This window comes from Leucoraja erinacea, chromosome 25 (genome assembly GCF_028641065.1).
Source record: "Leucoraja erinacea ecotype New England chromosome 25, Leri_hhj_1, whole genome shotgun sequence".
Taxonomy (NCBI): domain Eukaryota; kingdom Metazoa; phylum Chordata; class Chondrichthyes; order Rajiformes; family Rajidae; genus Leucoraja; species Leucoraja erinaceus.
This window is the reverse complement of record NC_073401.1, coordinates 15,670,419-15,694,857: the sequence shown is the minus strand read 5'-3', so window position 1 is coordinate 15,694,857 and position 24,439 is coordinate 15,670,419. Positions and strand designations below refer to the sequence as shown.

Sequence of the window (24,439 nt, the reverse complement as noted above, 5' to 3'; positions counted from 1 at the left end):
CGGGATCCCTGGTTTGCTCCCACAATCCAAAGAAGTACAGGTTTGTAGGTTAAATTGTAAATTGTTCCCTAGTGTGTGTAGGAGAGTGTTAATGTGCGGGGATCGTTGGTCAGCATGGACTCGGTGGGCCGAAGGGCCTGTTCCCGCACTGCATCTCTAAACTAAAAACGAAACAATAAACTAATGACTGCAGTACTAAATAACCATAAATGTACGAAACTGAAATCCATAGTGCAACCAAAGGCATAGTCATTAGAAGATCATAGTTACTGAGGTTGTGGTTAGTTTTGAGTGGTGTTCAAGAGCCTGATGGTTGCTGGAAAGGAGCCGTTCATGAACACTCCAATGCAGAGAATGAGGGACACAAGGAACTGCAGATGGTGGAACCTTGAGCAAAAATTAAAGTGGTGGAGGAACTCGGCGAGTCAGGCAGCATCGGTGGAGGGAATGGACAGAGGACATTTCGGTTTGGGAACCTTCTTCACAACATCCGATCCTTCTTCACAACTCCCTTCTAAACGGTTCTGATGTTTGTGTCTCCATTCCTTTCACACTGACCCACAGAGAATGAGAAGGTGCTTCTGCCACCCATGGTCCAGCCCATCCAGTGTCAAATTCCTTTCTCATTTTCATTTGATGCTTTGATGCTTGCAAAAGCACACATAGGAAGAAATGAAACGTGAAGATAGACACAAAAATCTCAGTGGGTCATACAGCACCTCTGGAGAAAAGGAATGGGTGACGTTTCGGGTCGAGACCCTTCTTCAGACAAATGAAGCATACCAGGTAAAGGGTAGATAATTATTTTAAGATGTACATCAATTCCCAATCGATAGTTTGACAAAAGTGGTATTTTCTGGTAACATAGTGACTGAATTTCCAGAAATGATTTCAACTGCACACACCTAGAGGGTGAATGGGGAGATGGAATCTTTGAATTGAGGATTGCAAGACATGCACTTTGATTCAATTAATCTGAGCACCATCCTTCCAGTTGGATCAAGTTACATTTCTGAGATTGGTTGAGATAAAAATCCAAGCTGTGTACTAAAATGCAGTAATTGAATCCTCATTTTTATAAAAAAGAGAATTGTGGTTTATTTGCAGAACAATTGTGCAACTCTTTCAACTCTTTGAGATGGAAACTTGTTCACCTTCCAGAGAGCTTAGTTTAGAGTTTGGGATGCACCATGGATACAGGCCTTTCTGTCCACTGAGCCCATGCCGAACATCGATCACCGGTTCACGCTAGTTCTATGTTATCCGACTTTCGCATCCCATCCCGACACACGAGGGGCAATTTACAGAGGACAATTAACCGACAAACCCTTTAGGATGTGAGAGGAAACCGAAGCACCCGGAGGAAACCCACACGGTCACAGGAAGAACGTGCAAACTCCACACAGACAGCATCCGAGGTCAGGATTGAACCCAGTCTCCAGTGCTGTAGCTCTACCAGCTTTGGATGGGGGAAAGCAGACGGCAATTAGACTTCCTCCTTCCTTCTCCCACCACTATCATTTGCACCATGTGGCTTATTAAATGTTACCATGCTTTATACAGAGACTTGTAGATAACTTTTTGGAATGTTGCTGCAAGTTTTGGTAACACTTTTGTCGTAAATGTTATTCAAAGTCATTTTTCATCCGCAATTGCACGCTCTTAAAACCATCCACATACGAGCAACGCTTGATCTGTGTGCAAGAAATGTGGAAATGTGTGGGCAGAAGCATTTAGTAATAATGCAGTGACTGCTGCAGATGGGAAGTGCAATGGCCCCAGGGTGAGAGGAAGTGGGGACTCAAGCACAGTCGAACAACAGGGAAGTCAAGGATCGCGGACTGCCATTCAGACCATTGAAACCCATCCTTCTTGAAGCCAGTTCCCTTCTGAATATCTCTAATGCTTTTGTTTCCTTGACCCAGAAAGAATGCCATAGAGATACGTCTGTGTCTTTTATGGGAAATTGGATATTCCCTGTATTATCAGTCAGAGGATAGTCAGTCACCTGTAGCAAACGGACCATGTGAATTGATGAACCACAACCTCGGCAGGTGTTTAGGTAAGAAGGGCAAAGATAAAAGGATGTGTGTGGGGCAAGTATTTTTTGTACACAGAGAGTGGTGGGTGCCTGGAACGTGCTGCCAGGGGTGATGGTACAGGCAGATATACCACAGTGGCGTTTAAGAGGCTTTAGGACAGACACATGGAGATGCAGGAAATGGAGGGATTTGGATCACGCAAAAAGAGTTTATCTTGGCATCATGTTCGGCACGGACATTGTGGGCCGAAGGGCCTGTTCCTGTGCTGTACTGTTCAATGTTCTATGGACGCAAACTCTAACCAACATTCTCAGCTCTGGCAAAAAATACTAAATCTAATCACTCATCACCTTGACATTATGTTTAACTTCCAGCTGAGTTACAGTTCTTATGACTACAGGTTTGTTTCTATCTCTGTACGCCACCTATATCTGCCCCTGCCCAGCTCACCTGCCAGTGAAATCCCCACCCATATCTCTGTCACCTCTATGTGTGACTTTACAATTGGCATTGGGTCATCACCCTTGTTCTACAGTCCAATGACCCAAGATCAAGGCTGACTTCTGGTGCTGTCTGTATAAAGCTTACACATTTCCCTTGTGGCTGTGTAGAATTTCATTGGGTGGTCCAATTTCCTTCCACATCGCAAACATGTGTGTGTCAGTAGGTTAAGGATAGCAGGTACTATTTCAACATTTAAGAAACATCTAGGCAAGTACATGGATGTTGTAGGTTTAGATGGATATGGGCCAAAAGCAGGCAGGTGGGACTGGTGTAAATGGCGTGGGAAGTTAGGCCAAAGGGCCTGTCTCCACGCTGTATGACTCTATAACTGGCCGCTTTAGCTTGCCTCAAGTGTGTAGGTGGGTGGTAGACTGAGTGGAGTGAATGGGGATGTGGGAAGAATAGAAGGAAAGGGCTAGTGTGGGATTAGCATAAATAGGACGCTCAATAGTCACCACACACCTGGTGTGACAAGGACCCTCTTCCTTGACACATGACTCTACGATTCCACAAACTTGAGAACATCCAAAAACTGCCTGCGTTCCAACAAACTCTGAGATCGGCTCACCCCTCTGCTTATAGTCCCACACTGGCGACTGAACAACATTGGGACGATTTTGTCATGACTGCACCCTTATGCCCCTGTCCCACTTAGGAAACCTGAACGGAAACCTCTGGAGACTTTACGCCCCACCCAAGGTTTCCGTGCGGTTCCCGGAGGTTTTTGTCAGTCTCCCTACCTGCTTCCACTACCTGCAACCTCCGGCAACCACCTGCAACCTCCAGGAACCGCACGGAAACCTTGGGTGGGGCGCAAAGTCTCCAGAGGTTTTCGTTGAGGTTTCCTAAGTGGGACAGGGGCATTACCAAACTATAATCCCTCCCGGCCCATGCCACTCCAAAGACACCTGCAACTCTCAAGTTTTAGTTTCTTGCTCATCTTTGAATTTTCCAGCCTTGACAAACAGAAACATAGAAAATAGGTGCAGGAATAGGCCATTCGGCCCTTCGAGCCAGCACTGCCATTCAATATGATCATAGCTGATCATCCAAAATCAGTACCCCCTTCCGGCTTTTTCCCCTTATCCCTTGATTCCCTTAGCCCTAAGACCTAAATCTAACTCTCTCTTGAAAACATGTCATCAGTTGCAAAAGCCCCAACTTTGGGAACTCTTCACCCTTAATTCCATTCTGAAAGAGTTGTTCAGGCTTTTGGCATCTCCTCTAATATCTCCCATGTGCAGGGCTGATAAATCTATCATTTGATAATGTTGCAGTGAAGCATTTTGCAAAATTAGTTTAGCTTAGAGATACAGCGTGGAAGTATCTCTAAATTCGGGTCTGCGCCGACCAGCGATCACCCCGTACACTAGCACTATCCTATACATTAGGGACAATTTACAATTTACAGAAGCCAATTAACCTACAAACCCGTATGTCTTTGGAGGGAGGGAGGAAACTAGATACCCGGAGAACCAAGCGGTCACAGGAAGAACATACAAACTCCATGCAGACAGCACTCATGGTCAGGACCGAACCCGGGTCTCTGGCGCTGTAAGGCAACAACTCTACTGCTGCGCCACTGTGCCACCCTTTACGTAATATAGATGAAGTAGTCTGGCAGTGTTGATTTCGCCAAATCGACGCTTACATTTTGAACCAGTCTCACTAATTTCAATTCATTGTTGGGTCCTGCAACAACATGATGCTGTTTACCAAATAAGATTTTATGATGTTTCCTCCAATAAGCATTATGCCCCACAGATTAATTGAACAAATTATCGCACAGGATTTTGTCTAGAATTTTGACAACAGAGTCTGCAAAGCTAATCAAAAACAGGCTTGGCGCTTCCTGCATACCATTTAGCAAGTTTTGTCACAATGGAATTAGAATTTCCCCTAACCAGACTTGTCACAGCAAAAGATAAGGATAAAACTTCCAAACTTTTTAAGAATCGGTTGCACCCTGAGCTTGAGGTGCACCATTAATGTTTCAAACACAGACAAGCTTAAATAATGTGACTAAAAATTCAAGATAAGGTAACATGACTCAACTAGAAATGTAGACACAAAACCTGCAGGTACTAGATGCATGAGCAAAGCACAAAGTGCTGGAGGAACTCAACGGGTCAGGCAGCATCTGTGGAGGGAAATGGACAGACCATGTTTCGGGTCGGGATCCTACTTCAGTGGTGGTAGAAAGCTGGAAGAATGAGGTGAGCGTGGGACAACCAGAAATGCATTTTCAGTGTCTCCTTTATTTCATGGGGTTAAATAAGTATATAGTAAAAACATTTTTCCAGTGTAATATTCTGTGATAGAATATTCAGCACCGTGGCACAGCAGTAGAGTTGGGTTTGATCCTAGACCTCGGGTGCTGTCTGTACGGAGTTTGCACGTTCTCCCTGTGACTGCGTGGGTTTCCTCCGGGTGCTCCGGTTTCCTCCCAAATGGCAAAGATGTGTAAGTTTGCCCTTTAATTTGCTTTTGTAAATTGTCCCTACTGTGCCGGATAGAACTAGCGTGCGGGTGATCGCTGGGTGACGTGGACTCGGTGTTTCCATGCTGTATCTCTAAACTAAACTAAAGTGTTCACAAAAACACCATTCACATGTGCAATTCTCCAAAGTATTAAAACGCTGCTATTAGAAGCAAGAACAGACCAACATCAATGTGCAGTGTCTCAAAAACTAAACTAAACTAAACTAAGAATCGCTCCAACCATCTTGCAGTCATTCTGATAAGCACACAACTCGATCTCCCGCAGATTTGGTCCGCTATAACCAAACTCCGTTATAAAGAGGTCTGTAATACCGAGGGTTACTGTGTGACATTATTGGTGATGACTGACCTTTAGGCCCCCGCACTCCAGGTACACCACGTGCCGCTGGGGCTCCTCGCAGTTTGTGGGCATCTTCAGCCGCTCCTTTACTTGTTAGGTGGCCATGGTTGGTCAATAGGGGGGTCACGGGCTCTGCGGCCGCCAGTAGTGCAACCTGTAACACCAGCACAGGTGGGGCGAAGAAAGAGAAAGGGGGAAGGGGGGTTACTTATAATTGGAGAATTCAGCGTCCAAAGGAAAAGTGGTTTATATGTAGAAGAATATACAGTAAATTGGATTTGTTCACTCGCTGTCAAACTATTCAAACTTATTCAATACAGTTGATATTTGATGCTGAAACCATTAGGAAAAAATCCATAAAACATCAAATGATCAAAAGTACAATTGACCCATCATGCTTTAATCTATAATGCAATGAGATTTCAATCACTAATTTAGAGATCATAAACAATTGCAAATATAGCTAGAGACATCATTGCATCAGTAATCAAATCTTACAATTTGATTTACTACCTCTCTAGATTGGGTTTTTGAATAAAGATAAGGTGGGAACTTTGTCTACTCATTGTAATTTATAATCTGCAAGCAGAGGGAGATTTTGCCCGGATTCTCTGCAGTCAAACAGAAATGAGGCAATTAATGTGAAAAATTACCTTTGGCATTTCTTAAGCAAGCTACAAAATTAAGTTGAAAGAACTCCAACACCCGTCTTAAAGTATGCCAACCCACTTACATGAAAAACAAACAGAATTGTACATGGTAATAAAAAGGAACTGCAGATGCTGCTTTATACCAAAGGTAGACACAAAATGCTGGAGTAACTCAGCGGGTCAGGCAGCATCTCTGGAGAAACTGGACTACGTTTCTTTAGTCAGAGGGTGGTGAATCTGTGGAATCTGTAGAATTCATTGCCACGGATGGTTATGGAGGCCAGGTCATTGGATATTCTAGATTAGTAATGGTGACATGGGTTACGAGGAGAAGGCAGGAGAATGGGGTTGAGAGGGAAATATAAATCAGCCGTGATTGAATGGCAGAGTAGACTCGAAGAGCCGAATGGCCTAATTCTGCACCAATGACTTACTTCACTTAGAAATATGAGATTCACTATCATAATTGAGTCAACTAAGCTTAGCTCCTCTAAAACCAAAGGAGGAGATAAAGGGGAAGAGAAGGATATGTTATAAGGTGATGGTGATGGATTGGGATGAGGCTCCTGCAGAATATAAACACAGTATAGATACGCGGGCCGAATGGCCTATTCTGCGCCGCAAATGATCTGTCAAATAAAGCATCTTGCAATGCAGCTCAATGTACCTTTTGTTCCAGTGTTCCCAAACGGTCTGTCAGCTGGGAAATCCGACTGCAGTTCAAACAATCTGTAAAAGAGTCGCAATTCTTAATAAAAATTTCAAGTTTTTTAAAAATATTGACGTGTTAAGAAAATAAGATATAGATACTGAATGCCTGTACCATTATAAATGTTTTAAGTTACATTTTTCTCTTTAGTTTAGAGATTCAGCGCGGAAACAGGCCCTTCGGCCCACTGAGTTCGCTCCGACCAGTAAACCCCACGAATATTAACAATTTTTACCAAAGCCAAATCAACCTACAAACCTGCACGTCAGGGGAGTGTGGGAGGAAACCGGAGCATGCGGAGGAAACCCACGCAGTCACGGGAGAAATGTACAAACTCCAAACAGACAGCACCCGTAGTCAGGATTGAACCCGGGTCACATGGATTTTCAAATAAAATTTTAGAAGATAAGGCAATTGACAATGTCAATTTTTTCTCTTCTAAAATTTTATTTGAAAATCCATGTGATAAATGCAACTCAAAATAAAGTTATAGTTACTTGTGATAACTGTGGGAATCAAAGTACATATTATTTCAGCTCATAATAACCGTAGTAAGTCAACATCGAAAGCACCAAAGCATCTTCAGCTCCACTTACCAATTAAACCAATGTCTTGGAGTTCTATAATGGAGTTTTAGTTAAGATTTGTCGACTTTTTAAGGAATTGGTGACTCTTTGGGTCGAAACCCTTCTTCAGACTGATTGACTGACAAATCAACCCCTTTTCCAACTTTCTTCCCCCCTCCCCGCCCTACAATCAGTCTGAATAAGGGTCTCAACCATGAAACATCATCTACCATTGTTCTCCAGAGATGCTGCCTGACCTCCTGAGTTACTCCAGCACTTTGCCTCCTTTTGTGTATTAAACAGCATCTGCAGTTCTTTATTTCTACATGTATATTTTAACTTTTATCTGCTTTAACCAGAAATGGGGAGGTTAACATTTTCTCAATGTTTTTAGTTGCAAATTCAAAATCAGCACAATTTCAAAGCATTGCCAGATGACAAAAAGTTAAGGTAAACTGAGGAGCTTTTAACATTGAAAACATCGACTGGATCCCGGTCTTGGGGTGGATGGAGGATTTAAGGGACACATCCTAATGGGGACCAACCAGGCAGTGGTCCAGTTGCCCACATTGGTCCTTCTGAATGGCCAAGTGACTATCCTCCATTTTCCCGTTGTCATGACAACGAAGCAGCCAGCAGCCATCTCCATTACTGTAAACATCCCGGCAACCTTTGGCAACGCCTTCGCTCGGTTAAACATGGAAATCCAGAAGCTGCTGACAGCAATTTCCTGCTTCTCCACAGGGCGCCCAGCTTGCAGATCACTCAATCAATAGCCTGACCAGACAATAACACTTGGGCGGCACAGTGGTTCAGGCGAGGAGTTGCTGCCTCACAGCACCAGAAACCCAGGTTCGATCCTGACTACGGGTGCTGTCTGTATAGCATCTGCACCTTCTCCCTGTGATTCAGATTCCAGAACAACCTCCCCTTCTGCCCTTATTTATTTATTCTGCAATGCCTTTAGCCAAGCGCTAATAAAGGACAAACTTTGAGTCCCTCAATGATGTGTTGCATGTTTGCTGCACTTTGGACTGCAGCCCCATTTGTGAAGGCTCAGCACCACCTTATTGTCATCCACTGCTTCCTTGCCATCTTTATTTGGGACGTCCTTGGACTCCCACTCCTTTGTGGCGACATATCACAAATTTGTCGTCATGGCCTCTCTGTTCTTTTTGCAAACTCTCTCAGGGGAGTGGTGTTGAGCGGATTGTTCCTGTGATGATCCTCATTGTTGAGTTCAATTGGGTGTCCACATGGTGTGTGTGGGATGACCTGGACCAAACAGGGGCACAATATTCGGCTGAAGAAAATGCAAGGGCCAGTGCTGAAATGTGCAGTGTGGGGGCTGCTGCTGCCCCTCACTTTGAGCCAGCAAGCTTACTGAGGACATTGTTTCTGGACTTATTGCCCTGCCTTGCCATCTTTAAGGATGTGGCGACATACACTTCATGGCCTCTCTGTTCTTGCAAACCTCTCGACATTCTCCAATTTATTGTTTATTTCCTTGCCTTGTTGTATTCCTTAAATACATCATCTCACACTTCCTAAATGAAATTCCATTTGCCAACCCCCTGCTCAAGGACTAGGCTGGTTGACTCTTCCCGTGGTCCAAAGTTTTCCCCGTCAACATCAATTACTCAGCAATCCCGCACTTTTCAGCCTCCACAACGAGTCAGCAGATTATTCAACAACGGTCTTCACCGCTGTTCCAAATTTCTTTCCAGCAGATGTCACTGAAGATTTAATGTTGTAATTTAATGATGTAATGTCACAGGGATGTAATGCTGAGGCTCTATAAGGTGCTGATAAGGACGCATTTGGAATATTGTGAGCAATTTTGGGAACCATATCTGAGGAAGGATGTGCTGGCTCTGGAGATAGTCCAGAGGAGGTTTACAAGAATGATCCCAGGAATGAGTAGGTTAACCTATGATTAACGTGTTTGTCGGCACAAGACCTGTACTTGCTGGAGTTTAGAAGAATGAGGGGGACCTCATTGAAACATACAGAATAGTGAAAGGCCTGGATGTAGTGGATGTGGAGAGGATGTTTCCACTAGTGGGAGAATCTAAGACTAGAGGTCATAGCCTCAGAATTAAAGGACGTTCTTTTATGAATGAGATGAGGAGAATTTTCTTTAGTCAGAGGGTGGTGAACCTGTGGAATTCTTTGCCACAGAAGTGCTGTGGAGGCCAAGTCAGTGGATATTTCGAAAGCAGAAATAGATAGATTCTTGATGAGTACAGGTATCAGAGGTTATGGGGAGAAGGCAGGAGAATGGGGTTAGGAGGGAGGGATAAATCAGCCATGATTGAATGGCAGAGTAGAGTTGATGGGCCGAATGGCCTAATTCTACTCCTGTAATCCATGATTTTATGACCTCAAGATTAAGGAACTTGAACAAGTAATTGTGAAGATTCATGAAAGTGCAGGTGCTAGAATCTTGAGCGACAAACAAAGTGGTGGAAGAACATTAAAGACCAAATTCCTGGCCACACTTTCATTTCATGTGATTTTTATTCTTGAACTGGATCCAAAGATGATGGTGTTGCAGTTTATGTCAATATTTTGAAATTTAATAAGAAGTCAATCTCTAGGGGACTTTATATTACAAATCTGCGTAAAATGTGTTCTTTAGAGCTTTGCACTAGAACTCTTACAAAATAAATGCATCTCTTGAAGGAGATTACTAAAGGTGGTGAACACTGCCTGGTCCATCACAGGTACTGAACTCACCGCCATCGAAGGAATCTATAGAAGACACTGCCTCAAAAACGGCAGCCAGTATCATCAGAGACCCACACCACCCTGGCCACGCTCTCATTGCACTCCGGGAAGAAGGTACAGGAGTCTGAAAACCGTGACTACTAAGTTCAAGAATAGCTTCTTCCCAAAAACCATCAACTTCTTAAACACTACACCACGCTTTTCGATGAACCAAGGACTGTCTTTGGTTGCACTAAAGACTTCTAAGCACAACGGCCAACATGTCCCATCGACACTAGTCTCACCTGCCTGCGTTCTGCCAATATCCCGCCAAACCTGTCGTATCCATGTACCTGTCTAAATGTTTCTGAAATGTTGCGATAGTAGCTGCCTCGACTGCCTCCTCCAGCAGCTCGTTCCACGGCACGGAAATCGCTATCAAAATATGTAGGGGACCAAGGGACAGGGGGGGACACAATTTTTTGGTGGCCGCGCGCGCATGCGCACACTCACATACACGCGCACGCGAGGCTTCGGAGGCTCAATCCAGCGTTAAACGCAGCTCAACTCTGCCTGTCTCACCGGGTTAACCTACAGCCCTGTCTGGACTGACGGGTCATCAGCACTGCTTCTCCGCGCTGGCCATATTTCTCGCAAGTCCGGGCAGGGCTGTAGGTTAACCTGGTGGGACAGGCAGAGTTGAGCTGGGTTTTGCGCTGCTTCTCTGCGCTGGCTGTGGGCCTGGGGATACAGCTCCCGTCTGACTCCCGACCTCTCTGGCCCCCCGTGAGAGAGGGGGGGGGGTGGGCACTTGGGTGGGGACGGGACAGCGCCGGAGAGCCGGGATCGATCCTGGCTGCGGATGAGGCGCAGGTCTGTGCCACGTCTCCCTCCTCCAATCACTGCCCTCTATCAGCAGTCCCACCCCCACTGTCTCACGGAAAGCGGAGATTTCACCGGGTCTTAAAATCCGGATTGTAAAAACTTGGGGAGGATCGTCCACCCACCTCTCAAAACAGAGGGGGGGGGGGGGGGGGGGGGCATGTCCCCCCTGCCCCCCCCCCCCCCCCCCCCCCCCGGGATTTCTGCCCCTGCATACACCCAACACCCTTTGTGTAAAAAAAGATTACCGCTCAGGTTCTTATTAAGTATTTCCTTACCAGACTTTTGTTCCACCCCAGCCCACCTCTATCTCTAACCTAAACTCAGGTTACAAAGTGAGAATGCAAGGGTGCTGCTATGTTAAGCGCGTTATTTATTAGAACTTCTTCAATTAATTTCCAATACAGTTCTACATAATGAGACTTATGGATGAAGTCACTGCGCACTGAATCAGGGGGGCGAGTTTTAGAATGGGGACCCAGCTGGTTGCAAGACAAAAAGCAGAGATTAGCTATAAATAACAATTAAGAGTGCATTAGTGGGGAAGTCAGGCACCTCTGGGCTTTTCTGCTGATTTTGAACTTGCAATGAAAAACACAAACTTTCAACAGAAAAGTGTCCACTCCGAGATTGGCAGCAAATTGCATGGCATTAATCAACGTGAAAAACGAGCACATATTTATTTCATTGTGGCTATATGTGAGATGTTGCAAGTTATTTAGAAAAATGCACACACTTTAGCAAATAAGAAAGCTATGTGGGAGTTAGCAGCGGAGGGATTCGGGAGTAGAAATACACCAATCACTCAAACCGTAACTTGTTGACAAGGCTTTAAACAAAAACGCACTAAGCACTGGGGGGAGGGGTGGTGTATCGAGGGGGGGGGGGAAGTGTACAGAGAATGGAAGGAGTTATGGTAGACTGTCCGTTAGGGAATGTTGCTAACTGGCCCGCTCCAGACTGCAGGAGTACGTGCTGAGGGACGCACACTAAAGCTCGGTGCAGCCAACGCCAAGGCTCTGTGGGGGAGGAGCACAGTCGAGGGTCCTTCCACTGCTGGACATCAGGGGGCAGAGTCCGGTGGGCACGCCCCTCAAACAAGGGAAGGGTTATCACCCCAGGGGGCCAAGAGTATTTTTTAATCTGCATAAAGTTTATTTTGATAAAATAGAGTTATGCTAGACGTCTAATGAAGCTTGTTCCACAAAACACAAAGTGCTGGAAGAACTCAGTGGTTCGGGCAGCATCTGTGGAGGGAATGGAGGAATGTGAAGTTACTGTCCTATTAATGAAGACATGTTTGTGGATCCTCAACCTTCCGTTTCCAAAGTCAACAACCAGTTCCTTGGTTTTACTGTCGTTGGGAGCAAGGTTGTTGTCCTGGCACCATTTGGTCAGTCAATCCATCTCGTTCCCATACTCATCGTCATCAGTATTTCGTTCAACAGCAGTGGTGTCGTCGGCGAACTTGAAGATGGAGTACCAACTGCCTCCGGCTACACAGTCATGGGTATAGAGTGAGTAAAGCAGGGGGCTGAGCATGCAGCCTTGAGGTGCAATGTACAATAGTCACCAAGGCATCGAGCAGAGAATTAAGATGAGACCTATTCACCCAGGGTGGACAATGTTTGGAACTTGGTTATAGTCATAGATACATGTAGTCATACAATGTGGAAACATGTCCCTCAGCCCAACTTGCCCACACCGACCAATATGTCTCCTCTATACAAGTCCCAACTGCCTGCGTTTGGCCCATATTCCACTAAACCTATCCTATCCTTGTACCTGTCCAAATGTTTCTTAAACATTGCGTTAGTACCATCCTCAACTACCTCCTCCGGCAACTCATTCCATATACCCACCACCCTCTGTGTAAAAAATGTTACCCCTCAGGTTCCTATTAATTATTTCTCCCCTCACCTTAAACCTATGTCCTCTGGTTCACGATTCCCCTACTCTTGCCAAGCGATTCTGAGCGCTTACCCGATCTATTCCTCTCATGCTTTTGTACACATCTATAAGATCACCCCTCATCCTCCTGCGCTCCTAGGAATGGAGTCCAAGCCTGCTCAACCACTCCACATAGCTCAGGCCGTCGAGTCCTGGCAACATCCGCGTAAATCTTCTCTGCACCCTTTTCAGCTTGACAACATCTTTGAACAGTCGAGGCACTGAATTGGACATTTGTGGAGGGCGTTAGGGGGAGGAAGGAATCACACCTGCTAATGGAGTTTGCTGTGGAAACTGAGAGGAGGCTGAAGAAGGATGGAGTCTTCTGATTGAATGGACCACTGCAATCAACGTGGTGCAGTGCAATTCTACTAGCCAGCCATCTGGCCACTGTGCCGGGCAGGAAGCAGTGTTACATCACTTAAACTTCACAAACAACAGCAATGTGAAAAGTCCCTCATTATTTTCATTGCAAGTTTTCATTGCAGATTTCCTTTCTAGCCATCCCCAGAAAGCAATCATTGTGGCACCTGCCCTACAGAACATGAAGTGACAGTGACGTCAGATCCAGATTTGAAAGATAAGACACAAAGTGCTGGAGTAACTCAGTGGGTCAGGCAGTATCTCTGCCGTGGCATTTTGGGTCAGGACCCTGCTTCAGACTGCTGAATTACTGCTGGATCCAAAACAAATCTTCAGAGACATGCATGCACTGGAATGTGAAGTTTTCGCCTCTCCCCACAACTGTCCTGTCGATGAAGATAGGTCTGTGGATCCTCAGCCTTCCTCTTCCAAACTAATTCTTGCATTTGAAGCAGTCTGAAGAAGAGTCCCAACCTGAAACGTTGTCTATCCTTTTTCCCCAGAGATACAGCCTGACCCGCTGAGTTACTCCAACACTTTGTGTATATCTTGGGTATAAACCAGCATCTGCAGTTCCTTCTACAGATCTGGATTTGGTAAGGTCCGTTTGTGAGATATGTGCACAATGCAAATAGGCAACTGTTGATCAAGAAAAAATCAGGTTTCTTCTTGACTTTCCCTCATCCACACTAAACTGCAACAGCCCTTACCTCTGGAATTCTTGGCAGAAGTTAAGTAAATGATTGAATGATAATAATGTTGTGCTTGAATATGCCCATCTCAATGTAAACCAGCTGATCCATTAGGGAGCTATGCATATCTTTCAACAATAAATACAGTGCCAAACACGCTTTTAGTTACATTGATTTCTGGCTTTACCATAATATTTTGGATGAAATGTTTCTTAAACCGTGCATAATGGACGATTTCCTAGCGTTAAATTTTAACAACCTTCATTAAACTTTCAGCCGAGCTCTGAAAATATGAACAAATATACAAATGCATAGCCTCATCGTCGCTGAGTAAAGCTAAACCACACGTCCTAGTTGTACAAGACATTGGGGAAGTTGCAGTCAGGAGTATTCTGTTCAGTTTTAATCACTCCTGCTTTAGGGAAGATGTCATTAAGCTGGAAAGGGTGCAGAGAATACTTACGAGGATGTTGTTAGGACTTGAGAACCTGAGGTACAGGGAGCGTTTCGGCAGGTTAGGACTTTATTTGTTGGCATGCGGGAGACTGAGGGTGATTTTATAGAGGGCAATAGATAAGATGAATGCATAGAGGTTTTTTTCCACACGATAGGGAAATCAAGAACCAGGGACATGGATTTAAAGACAGAGTGAAACGATTTAATAGGAACGTTTGGGGCAACATTTTGATACAGAGGTTAGAGGGTATTTGGAACGAGTTGCCTGATGAAGCAGTTGAGAGATACAATAACAACAATTAAAAGACATCGAAGATTTTGACGTGGATAAGCTTTTCCCACTGAGAGTAGGGAAGATTCAAACAAGGGGACATGACTTGGGAATTAAGGGACAGAAGTTTAGGGGTAACATGAGGGGGAACTTCTTTACTCAGAGAGTGGTGGCTGTGTGGAATGAGCTTCCAGTGAAGGTGGTGGAGGCAGGTTCGTTTTTATCATTTAAAAATAAATTGGATAGTTATATGGACGGGAAAGGTATGGAGGGTTATGGTCTGAACGCAGGTGTATGGGACTAGGGGAGAATACGTGTTCGGCACGGACTAGAAGGGTCGAGATGGCCTGTTTCCGTGCTGGAATTGTTATGTGGTTATATGGTTATAGACACAAAATGCTGGAGTAACTCAGCGGAGAGAAGGTCGAGACCCTTCTTCAGACTAAGAATCAGGGGAAAGGGAAATGAGAGATATAGACAGAGATATAGACAGATATAGAACAAAGAAATGAAAGATATGCAAAAAAGTAACTAAAACCCAAGATAATTGTGTTATAACGCCAGAATAAGTGCTCAACTAAGAAAACCAAGCCCAATGCCACAGTAGTATCTAAACCGCGTATACACACTTATGTTATAGGACAATAACTAACTCCATATTCAGTGATAAGCTATCTTGTGTTAACAAACACACAAGCTAAAGGTTTAACCAAGAAACTTAAACCCAATGCCGCATGAAAATCTAAGATGCCTTAAACTATGAGACAATTTAAAACGTTGGCGTGTAGATGTCAGTATGCCATTGAGGTTATAAAGTGGGCATCTCCCTTCACTGGTGTTTTGTTGCTTTAAGCCCACGACACCTCAGGATGGCTCAACAGTTAGCCAAAATCAATACCTAATTATTGTACATCGATTACAATTTACCATCAGAGTGCAATAGAAGTTATGCCCACATCTTTGTCAGAAACCGTGGTACAGAAGTGGAATACCCAGCAGTTGGAGCGGGGACTTGCAGGAGTGCAGTCAAAAACTAGTCGGACACGAGTTGTGCGCACGAGACGTGTTTAATCTCTCTAATACAGCTCCCTACTCCTCCAAGGACACTGGCGTTGCCCGTCTTTAAATACCAAATCAGGTACCGACCCCATGACTAGCGCCTCCCACACCAAGACGCCGCCCTCTAGAGCCGATGGTTCATCGTGACCGTGGGTTGTCACCAGGTGCCGCCACATGGTAGAGTAGAAGACCCATGAAAATTCTCAGTGATAGTTTCCTTTACCTAGGGATTGCTATGGATTACATCAGCCACTTTACATCGAACATTAAAGCTCACATTCAATTTTCATCAGATGGGGAAGATATACAGTAAAATGTGAAGGATTTTTGATAATCTTCCAACTTGCATTTGATATGGACTTTGATTTAGGATTTCTTCCAGCTTCAGTCACTTAAACAGAGAACTTTTGCTCATCTGACATAGGTTTCAGATTCACACATATGATTCAATATTTCACCGTTGTTCGGTGTTTATTAAAATTATGATCAAGAGAGATCGTTGACTTTTACTTTAGACTTTAGAGATTCAGTGCGGAAACATGCCCTTCGGCCCACCGAGTGTGTTCTGACCAGCGTTCACCCCGTATGCTAGCACTATCCTACACACCAGGGACAATTACAAACCTGTTAGTCCTTGGAGTGTGGGTGGAAACCGGAGCTTTTGGAGAAAACCTACACAGTCACAGGGAGAAGGTCCAAACTGTGTACAGATGCCCCTCGACATACGATGCTCCGACTTATGATATTTCGATTTTACGATGATGCAAAAGCGATACACATTCAGTAGAAACCGTACTTCGGATTTGGAATTCTGATCTTTTCCCGGGCTAGCGATATGCGGTACGATACTCTCGCGTGATGGTGGGCAACTCCCAGTCAGCCACGTGATCATGAGTGTAAACAACAATTTACACTTGTGATCGCGTCAATTACGTATCGTGTCAATTACGAAATTGCGAGAGATTCGCAACAACTGACGGGAAGATACAGTGTCGATGTCCCAGTGCCTTCTCCCACTATTCTTGAGCCTTATCAGAAGAGAGAGAGAATGTTTGGTAGGTTAGGTGTATGAAATGCATTTTCGACATACGATTTATTCGATTTACGATGGGTTTAACCAGAACGTAGCCCCATCGTAAGTTGAGGAGCACCTGTACAGAGAGCACCCGTTGTCAGGATTGAACCTGGGTCTCTGGCGCTGTAAAGCAACAACTCCACTGCTGTGCCACTGTGCTGCCCTTTTGTGCAAATAATCCACACATTTTATCAAAAAGCCCTTCAAAAATTGCCTTCACAATTCTTACTGCAACCATTACAAACATATCTGTGGCGCATACAGCTGATTACGTAATGATAATATATGGTGAGTGAGAGCTTTTCTCAGTTACAAGAGACTAATCAAGTCTCTTTGTATCGCGGCCATGTTTCCACCAACCATTCCACCACTGTGCAGAAGAAGCACAAGGAACGCATGATGCCATTGTATGCAGATGCCGAGAAGCCTGAACAATTTCTAATCTTGTGATGTGGACTCGATAAGAAGAAGTCTCTTTGAACCTTCCTACTCTTCCTACCCACTCTCTTCATTGTCTCCCCCTCACCCTGATACATACACATTTCTCCCACCTTCTTCCACCCTTCCTGTCACACAGCTCCTTTTCCCTCCATCCCCACTCATCTCCCATCTCCAAATCCTATATTTCCCTGACATCCCCCCTCCTTTTACCCTCCCCTTTGTCCCTTCCACCCATATCTCTCCCTCCAGCCTTACATTTTACTTCTCTCCTTATCTGATACCCTTTTATCAATTTTCACCTCTAGCCTTTGTCACTCATTCCCCCCATCTTCCAATCAACCCCCCTTCACCTGTATCCACCTATCACTTGCCAGGCTTTGTCCCACCCCCACCACTCTTTTCCATGTTCTTCAGACTGAAGAAAGGTCCCCAACCTGAAACATTGCCTGTCCATTCCCTCCAAAGATGTTGCCTGACCTGCAGAGTTCCTCCGGCGCTTTGTGTTGTGCTCACGATTCCAGTGCCTGCAGTTCCTTGTCTTCTCTCACAAAGGTTCAATTTGCAAATTTGCCAAACAATGAAATCATGAAGGAGAATGTAGAAACTTGCATAGAACATGTGTACAGTCCCCAATCATTACTCAACATGCTGGCGTGCTGCTATGCAGAGAAATATACTCTGCACCCTGTATCTTCCCCATTGCTCTACCTATTGTACTTGAATTTGACTTGATTGCACTTATGCATGGTATATCTGATCTGTTTGCATAGCATGCAAAACAAAGCTTTTTGACTGTACCTCAGTACATGTGACAATAATAAACATAAATCTACACCTAAACCTTAACTTAACTTTCAAAGATTTTGATATATAAAAAAGTTGTGGCAGAATCATTCCAGATCATGGACTTGAGGTTCAGCTTGAAGCTGAAACAATACTCAAGTGGATTTTCAATAGTAATGCATTTTTGGATAAAATATGAATGTAAGCCTTCGGTGAGCATGTTTTATGAGTGCAATTTTGTGTGGCTGTTTAATCAGGAAGGCAGTAAACCATCTGGGAAGCCCTGTTGCAGCTTTCTGATCTGACATGGCACCCGCCCAACAGACTGTCGACAAGAATGGTGATCTCAAGTTTCTTCCTCTGAGATGGAGGGACTTAAGGATCTATAATAGTTTTTCCTTCAAACTGTGTAGGGTAGAGGGCAAACAACTCAAACTGAGAATAATTTTCCCATCATTGACATTTCCTATAAAGTCCGCCATACAGTCAAATAAGATAACAGAACATTTCTATGATTACCAAAAAGTGAACTAGTTGAGATTTAGGTGCAGAAAAAAATTCTTGCATTTTATTCATAAACCACATAAACTATAACACTTTAATTATTTGTAAGTGTTATTGAAATATTAATTTAACTAATTTGGAAGTTAAGCAATCAAGAATATCAAGCAACATTTTTCCAAAATGGCTTTAGTGATACAAGTGTGACCACATTTTCTCCTGTCGCGAATGATATTTGCTTTTTTTCCCCATGTGTTTCTACAGTATTTTTACCATCGGACAAGTGAGATGGCAGGAAACAGCTCGACTTACTTTCATCTCTTCAGCCCAATGTCTGGTGGAACTAATGTCCAAGCACTTGAAAAAGGTCTCTGATGGCAAAATGGCAATACGGAACAGTGTTCCCACAGATAAATAAGTGATCTTTATTCTTCAACTAGAGGCATGTGATAGTGTTGCAGCTTACGTTAATAGTTTGAAATGTAAAAAGAAGTAATTCCCTAGGAAATGAGAGGAGACTTTATATTACAAAGCTGTGTAAAATACATTCTTCCACTAGAATGCTTACAATATAGATACAACTCTTGAAGAACATTACATAAAGATCAGTCCTGGGCTCTGCACATTAATGCAATCACAAAGAGAGCCCATAAACCTCTCCACTTCCTCAGATTGGAGACATTCGGCATGTCGATGGATGCTCTTGTGAACATCCACAGGTATGCCATGGAGAGCATCTTGATTGGTTGCATCACGGCCTGGTTCGGCAACTCAAAACACCCAGGAACAAAGGGGATTACAAAAGGTGGTGGACACTGCCCGGTTCATCTCAGGTACTGATCTCACCACTATCAAAGGCATCTACAGGAGACACTGCCTTAAATCGGCAGCCAGCATCATCAAAGACCCACACCACCCTGGCCACGCTCTCATTTCACTCCTGCCATCGGGAGGAAGAAGGGACAGGTGTCTGAAAACAGTGACCACCAGGTTCAAGACCAGCTTTGTCCTAACAACATCAGGCTCTTGAACACTACACAACACTAACGTCAACTATGAACTAAGGACATTTTTTTTTGGCGTTATTAATTTATTTAATTTCGTTTATTACTTATTAATCTATGTGTAGTTTAGTTTATTATAGAAACATAGAAAATAGGTGCAGGAATAGGCCATTCGGCCCTTCGAGCCTGCACCGCCATTCAATATGATCATGGCTGATCATCCAACTCAGTATCCTGTACCTGCCTTCTCACCATACCCCCTGATCCCTTTAGCCACAAGGGCCACATCTAACTCCCTCTTAAATATAGCCAATGAACTGGCCTCAACTACCTTCTGTGGCAGAGAATTCCACAGATTCACCACTCTCTGTGTTAAAAAATGATTTTCTCATCTCGGTCCTAAAAGACTTCCCCCTTATCCTTAAACTGTGACCCCTTGTTCTGGACTTCCCCAACATCGGGAATAATCTTCCTGCATCTAGCCTGTCCAACCCCGTAAGAATTTTGCACGTTTCTATAAGATCCCCCCTCAATCTTCTAAATTCTAGCGAGTACAAGCCGAGTCTATCCAGTCTTTCTTTATATGAAAGTCCTGCCATCCAAGGAATCAGACTGGTGAACCTTCTCTGTACTCCCTCTATGGCAAGAATGTCTTTCCTCAGATTAGGAGACCAAAACTGTACGCAATACTCCAGGTGTGGTCTCACCAAGACCCTGTACAACTGTAGTATTATTGTGACTTGTACTGAGGTATAGTTTGCTGCGTGCTGACCAGTCATCGAAAAGACTATACATGATTACAAACAAGTTGCCCAGGATACAGGGAATAACATTTGGTGCAAGATTAAAGATAATACGGGGGTCTCTAATGAGGTAGATAGTAGCTCAGGACTGCTCTAGTTGTTGGTAGGTTGTTGCCTGATAACAGCCTGGAAGAAACAGTCCCTGAATCTGGAGGTGTGATGTATTTAAAGGCCAGTTATGCGACCTCAAGCAATAATTTCAATGTTCCACTGTTGGTACACATGACAATTAAACACTCTCTTGACTTGACTCCGATTGTCAGAGGCGTGCTTACCAGATGACATGCAAGCTAGTAAGACAATTATTATCTTGAGATTTGTTAAATTAGTACGCTTGTGTGATTTTTAAACTGAAGAAACGGTGTCGTTTTAAAAGATGAGGAACCAAATTGCCGATCTGCAGAAATTCATTCCATTGCCACAGAAGTCCAACAGTCTGGTTTCACTTAGAAGCATAAAACTGTGGGTTAGGTCAGCTTAACAATGAGCCAGCTGTCATTTCCACATTTGGGGAGATAGGTGGAAGGAGTGGGGGGGGGGGGGATCACTGAGAGAAATAATTGGGGATAAGGTATGTTCCCATTGAGAGATGAGGAACCCAAGATACTAATGCAAGCAGATACATCTTCCCAGCTAAAGGAAGAGTACAAGATGAGGAAATACTGTTCACTGGATCCTGACCTGCAGGCTGATTTGGGAGGAAAGGGAGAGGGGGGGGTAAAAAGATGCCTTCTCCAGCTTTGTCATCCGTGAGCCATTTGTCTTTTATCAGCCCCCTCATTTTTCATGTAGATGGAATCCCAGAGAATCTATAAAAATAAAACAGGAGGCCTCCCTTCAGTGAGAAATTGTTCTTTTAGACTTTAGAGATACTGCGTGGGAACAGGCCCATCGGCCCACCAAGTGATCGCCCCGTACGCTAGCATTATCCCACAGCCAATTTACAATTCACAGAAGCCAATTAACTTACAAACCTGGGTAGACAAAAGTACTGGGGAAACTCAGCGGGGGCAGCAGCATCTATCTATGCCGAAACATTGCCTATTTCCTTCGCGCCATAGATGCTGCTGCACCCAGCTGAGTTTCTCCAGCACTTTTATCTACCTTCGATTTTTCCAGCATCTGCAGTTCCTTCTTAAAAACTTACAAACCTCATCTATTGCATCCACTGCTCTAGATGTCAGCAGATCTATATCGGTGAGACCAAGCAAGCGGAGGCTGGGCGATCGTTTCGCCGACCACCTCTGCTCGGTCCGCAATAACCAACCTGACCTCCCGGTGGCTCAGCACTTCAACTCCCCCTTCCACTCCGTATCTAACCTCTCTGTCTTGGGTCTCCTCCATGGCTAGAGCGAATAACACCGGAAAATGGAGGAACAGCACCTCATATTCCGCCTGGGGAGTCTGCATCCTGGGGGCATGAACATTGAATTCTCCCAATTTTGTTCGGCCTTGCTGCCTCCTCCCCTTCCTCAGTCCCCCTGCTGTCTCCTCCAATCCCTCAGCCTTCGGGCTCCTCCTCCTCCTTTTTCCTTTCTTCTCCCCGCTCCCCCACCCCCCATCAGTCTGAAGAAGGGTTTCAGGCCCGAAACGTTGCCTATTTCCTTCACTCCATAGACGCTGAGTTTCTCCAGCATTTTTGTGTACCTTACAAACCTGTATGTTTTTTGGAGTGTGGGAGGAAGTCGGGGAACCCGGCTAAAGCCCACGCGGTCACTAGGAGAACATGCAAACTCCACGCAAACAGCACCCCAGGTTGGGATCAAACCCGGGTCTCTGGCGCTGTGAGACACACATTTGAGGGAAGGTGGATTATTTTTTTAAATAGGAAAAACAAGCACTGCCGCATGAGAAGGGAAACACAAACCACAGAGCCACTCACTCTGCAGACGGAGTCAGTGTGATGGTGTTGATTTTCAGCACAAGGTTGACATAAAGCAACAACATTAGGCAACTTCCAACAAACAGCATATCCAACTTCAACAAAATGTCACTCCTTGACAGGCAGTCATGTAAGAAGCTGCAAAACTAAACATTCCTCTACTTGGTAACACAGCGCTGCCTGAATTAAAACATGCAGGAGGCACTGTAAGACAGCAGTGACCCAGAAAAAGCTCTCTCTTCAAAAATAAACACCTGCATCTGCAAACATCGCCTTCGATGTGTCAGGACAATTACACAAGTGCCTATTTCCACATCCATTGAAGACACGTCTCAATGCCAACCCAGGCCGACCATTGAGAAGCATTTGAAATGGTTTCATACAAAGATATCACATCGTTTTACTGGAGCAGTTGTAGTAATATTGGCAACCTTCACTGTTACAAGTCAACCCCAAACATTGACACACAAAGGAAACGGAAATTCTATAAATACATTTAATCAAAAGGACATAGACAAGTTTATTTTTGTTTGTCAAAGGGAAGTCGATATGCCATTAATTGTCTCTGAATTCAGGAGGCAATTAGAAATCATTTGGATTGGTGACTCAAGAGAAATATTTTGGTCCAAACTAGGCAAAGATGATACATTTCCTTAATTTCCTTCCTTAAGAAACTTTATTAAGCTAGGTAGATTTTAACAATGTTTTGAAAATGTTATGGCTGTCATTACTGATACCAACTACAGGCACTCGGCATCTTACTAAAGGGGTTACGTTCTGTGAACCTTACGCAAGTCAGGTTTTACGCAAGTCGGAATCACCAACTCTGTGTCTGTTTCCATCGCCTGCCTAAAATAACTCACTGGGGTTATTAAGCTCTTCAGCAGCGCCAGCTGCATCCAGGGAACTTTCTGCGGCGCACAGCCTCTGGGTAAGCATTGCCGTCATTGCCGACTTGTTTCTGATGTAAACTTGAGTGATGGTACAGTGTTATGTAAATTACAAACTGCCTCAATTGCACAAGGGAGTGAGTAGTACAGAATTGTTTACATAGTTCAACTCCCTCCCCTCCCCTCCCCTCCCCTCTTCCATCAGGCAAGAGGTACAGAAGTGTGAAAATGCACACCTCCAGAATCAGGGACAATTACTTCCCATCTGTTATCAAGCAACTGAACCATCCTACCACTAAACTAGATTGCAGTCCTGAGCTACTATCTACCTTATTGGAGGCCCTCTGACTACCTTTGATCGGACTTTAACTTGCACTAAACGTTATTCCCTTTATTGTGTATCTGTACATTGTGGATGAGACTTGATTGTAATCATGTATAGTCTTTCCACTGACTGGATAGCACGCAAAAAAAAGCTTTGCACTGTACCTTGGTACGCGTAACAATAAACTAAACTAAATAATAGACTAACACACCAGGAATCACCTGTTGCATACCAGTCCAACAGGCTGTTTTTGTTTTTGTTTTTATGTCTTTGACCAATAAAGGATTAATCAAATGCAGCAGGTACACAAAAATGCTGGAGAAACTCAGCGGGTTCAGCAGCATCTATAGAGCGAAGGAAATAGGCAAAGTTTCGGCCCGAAACTTTGCCTATTTCCTTCGCTCCATAGATGCTGCTGCACCTGCTGAGTTTCCCCAGCATTTTTGTGTACCTTCGATTTTCCGGCATCTGCAGTTCCTTCTTAATCAAATGCAGCAGATCAAAATGCTGAGTGGCACTGACCACGTTCAGAATGTTCATTTCAATGTACACGATCATAACGTATACTTCTCGTACACTCACATTTCTTGGCCGGCATGGGCAAGTTGGGCCGAAAGGCCCGTTTCCATGCTGTTATGATTCAATTTATGGAACCAAGATCTATGGCGGAAAAGCACTCTCAATTTAATTAAGTTGCACAGTAAAACATTTACTTCAATACATGCAGTGTCCTGATGCAAAGCTTTGATCATTTTAGTGTTCGCCAAAAAAAAAATATTATTAATCCAAATTATATACATCCCAGTTTGAATTAAGTGGCAATGTCATCAAATGCTAAGGAATTTGAAGTAGCCAATAATTTGGATTTTGAATCAGTATTAAGAGTGTTTTGTTCATTAGGCAAGAGGAAGTGTTTTACTAGAGCATAGGACATTGGGGCAGAATTAGGCCATTCAGCCCATCGAGTCTACACTGCCATTCAGTCATGGCTGATTTATTCTCCTGCCTTTTCCCCATAAGCATTAATGTGCTTCCGAATC

The 24,439-nt window shown here is 44.2% G+C and overlaps 1 protein-coding gene across 3 annotated transcripts in view; it reads right to left on the bottom strand.

Annotated features, from left to right (window-relative positions):
- emid1 (EMI domain containing 1) overlaps nt 1–24,439 on the bottom strand; it is a 216,578-nt gene that overhangs the window by 53,437 nt on the left and 138,702 nt on the right. For all 3 annotated transcript variants that reach the window (XM_055655853.1, XM_055655855.1, XM_055655854.1), the window contains exons 5-6: nt 6,706–6,767; nt 5,398–5,542 (exon numbers count right to left, since the gene is read on the bottom strand). In XM_055655853.1, the coding sequence (XP_055511828.1) occupies nt 5,398–5,542; nt 6,706–6,767 (207 nt within the window). The remainder of the gene's footprint in view (nt 1–5,397; nt 5,543–6,705; nt 6,768–24,439) is intronic.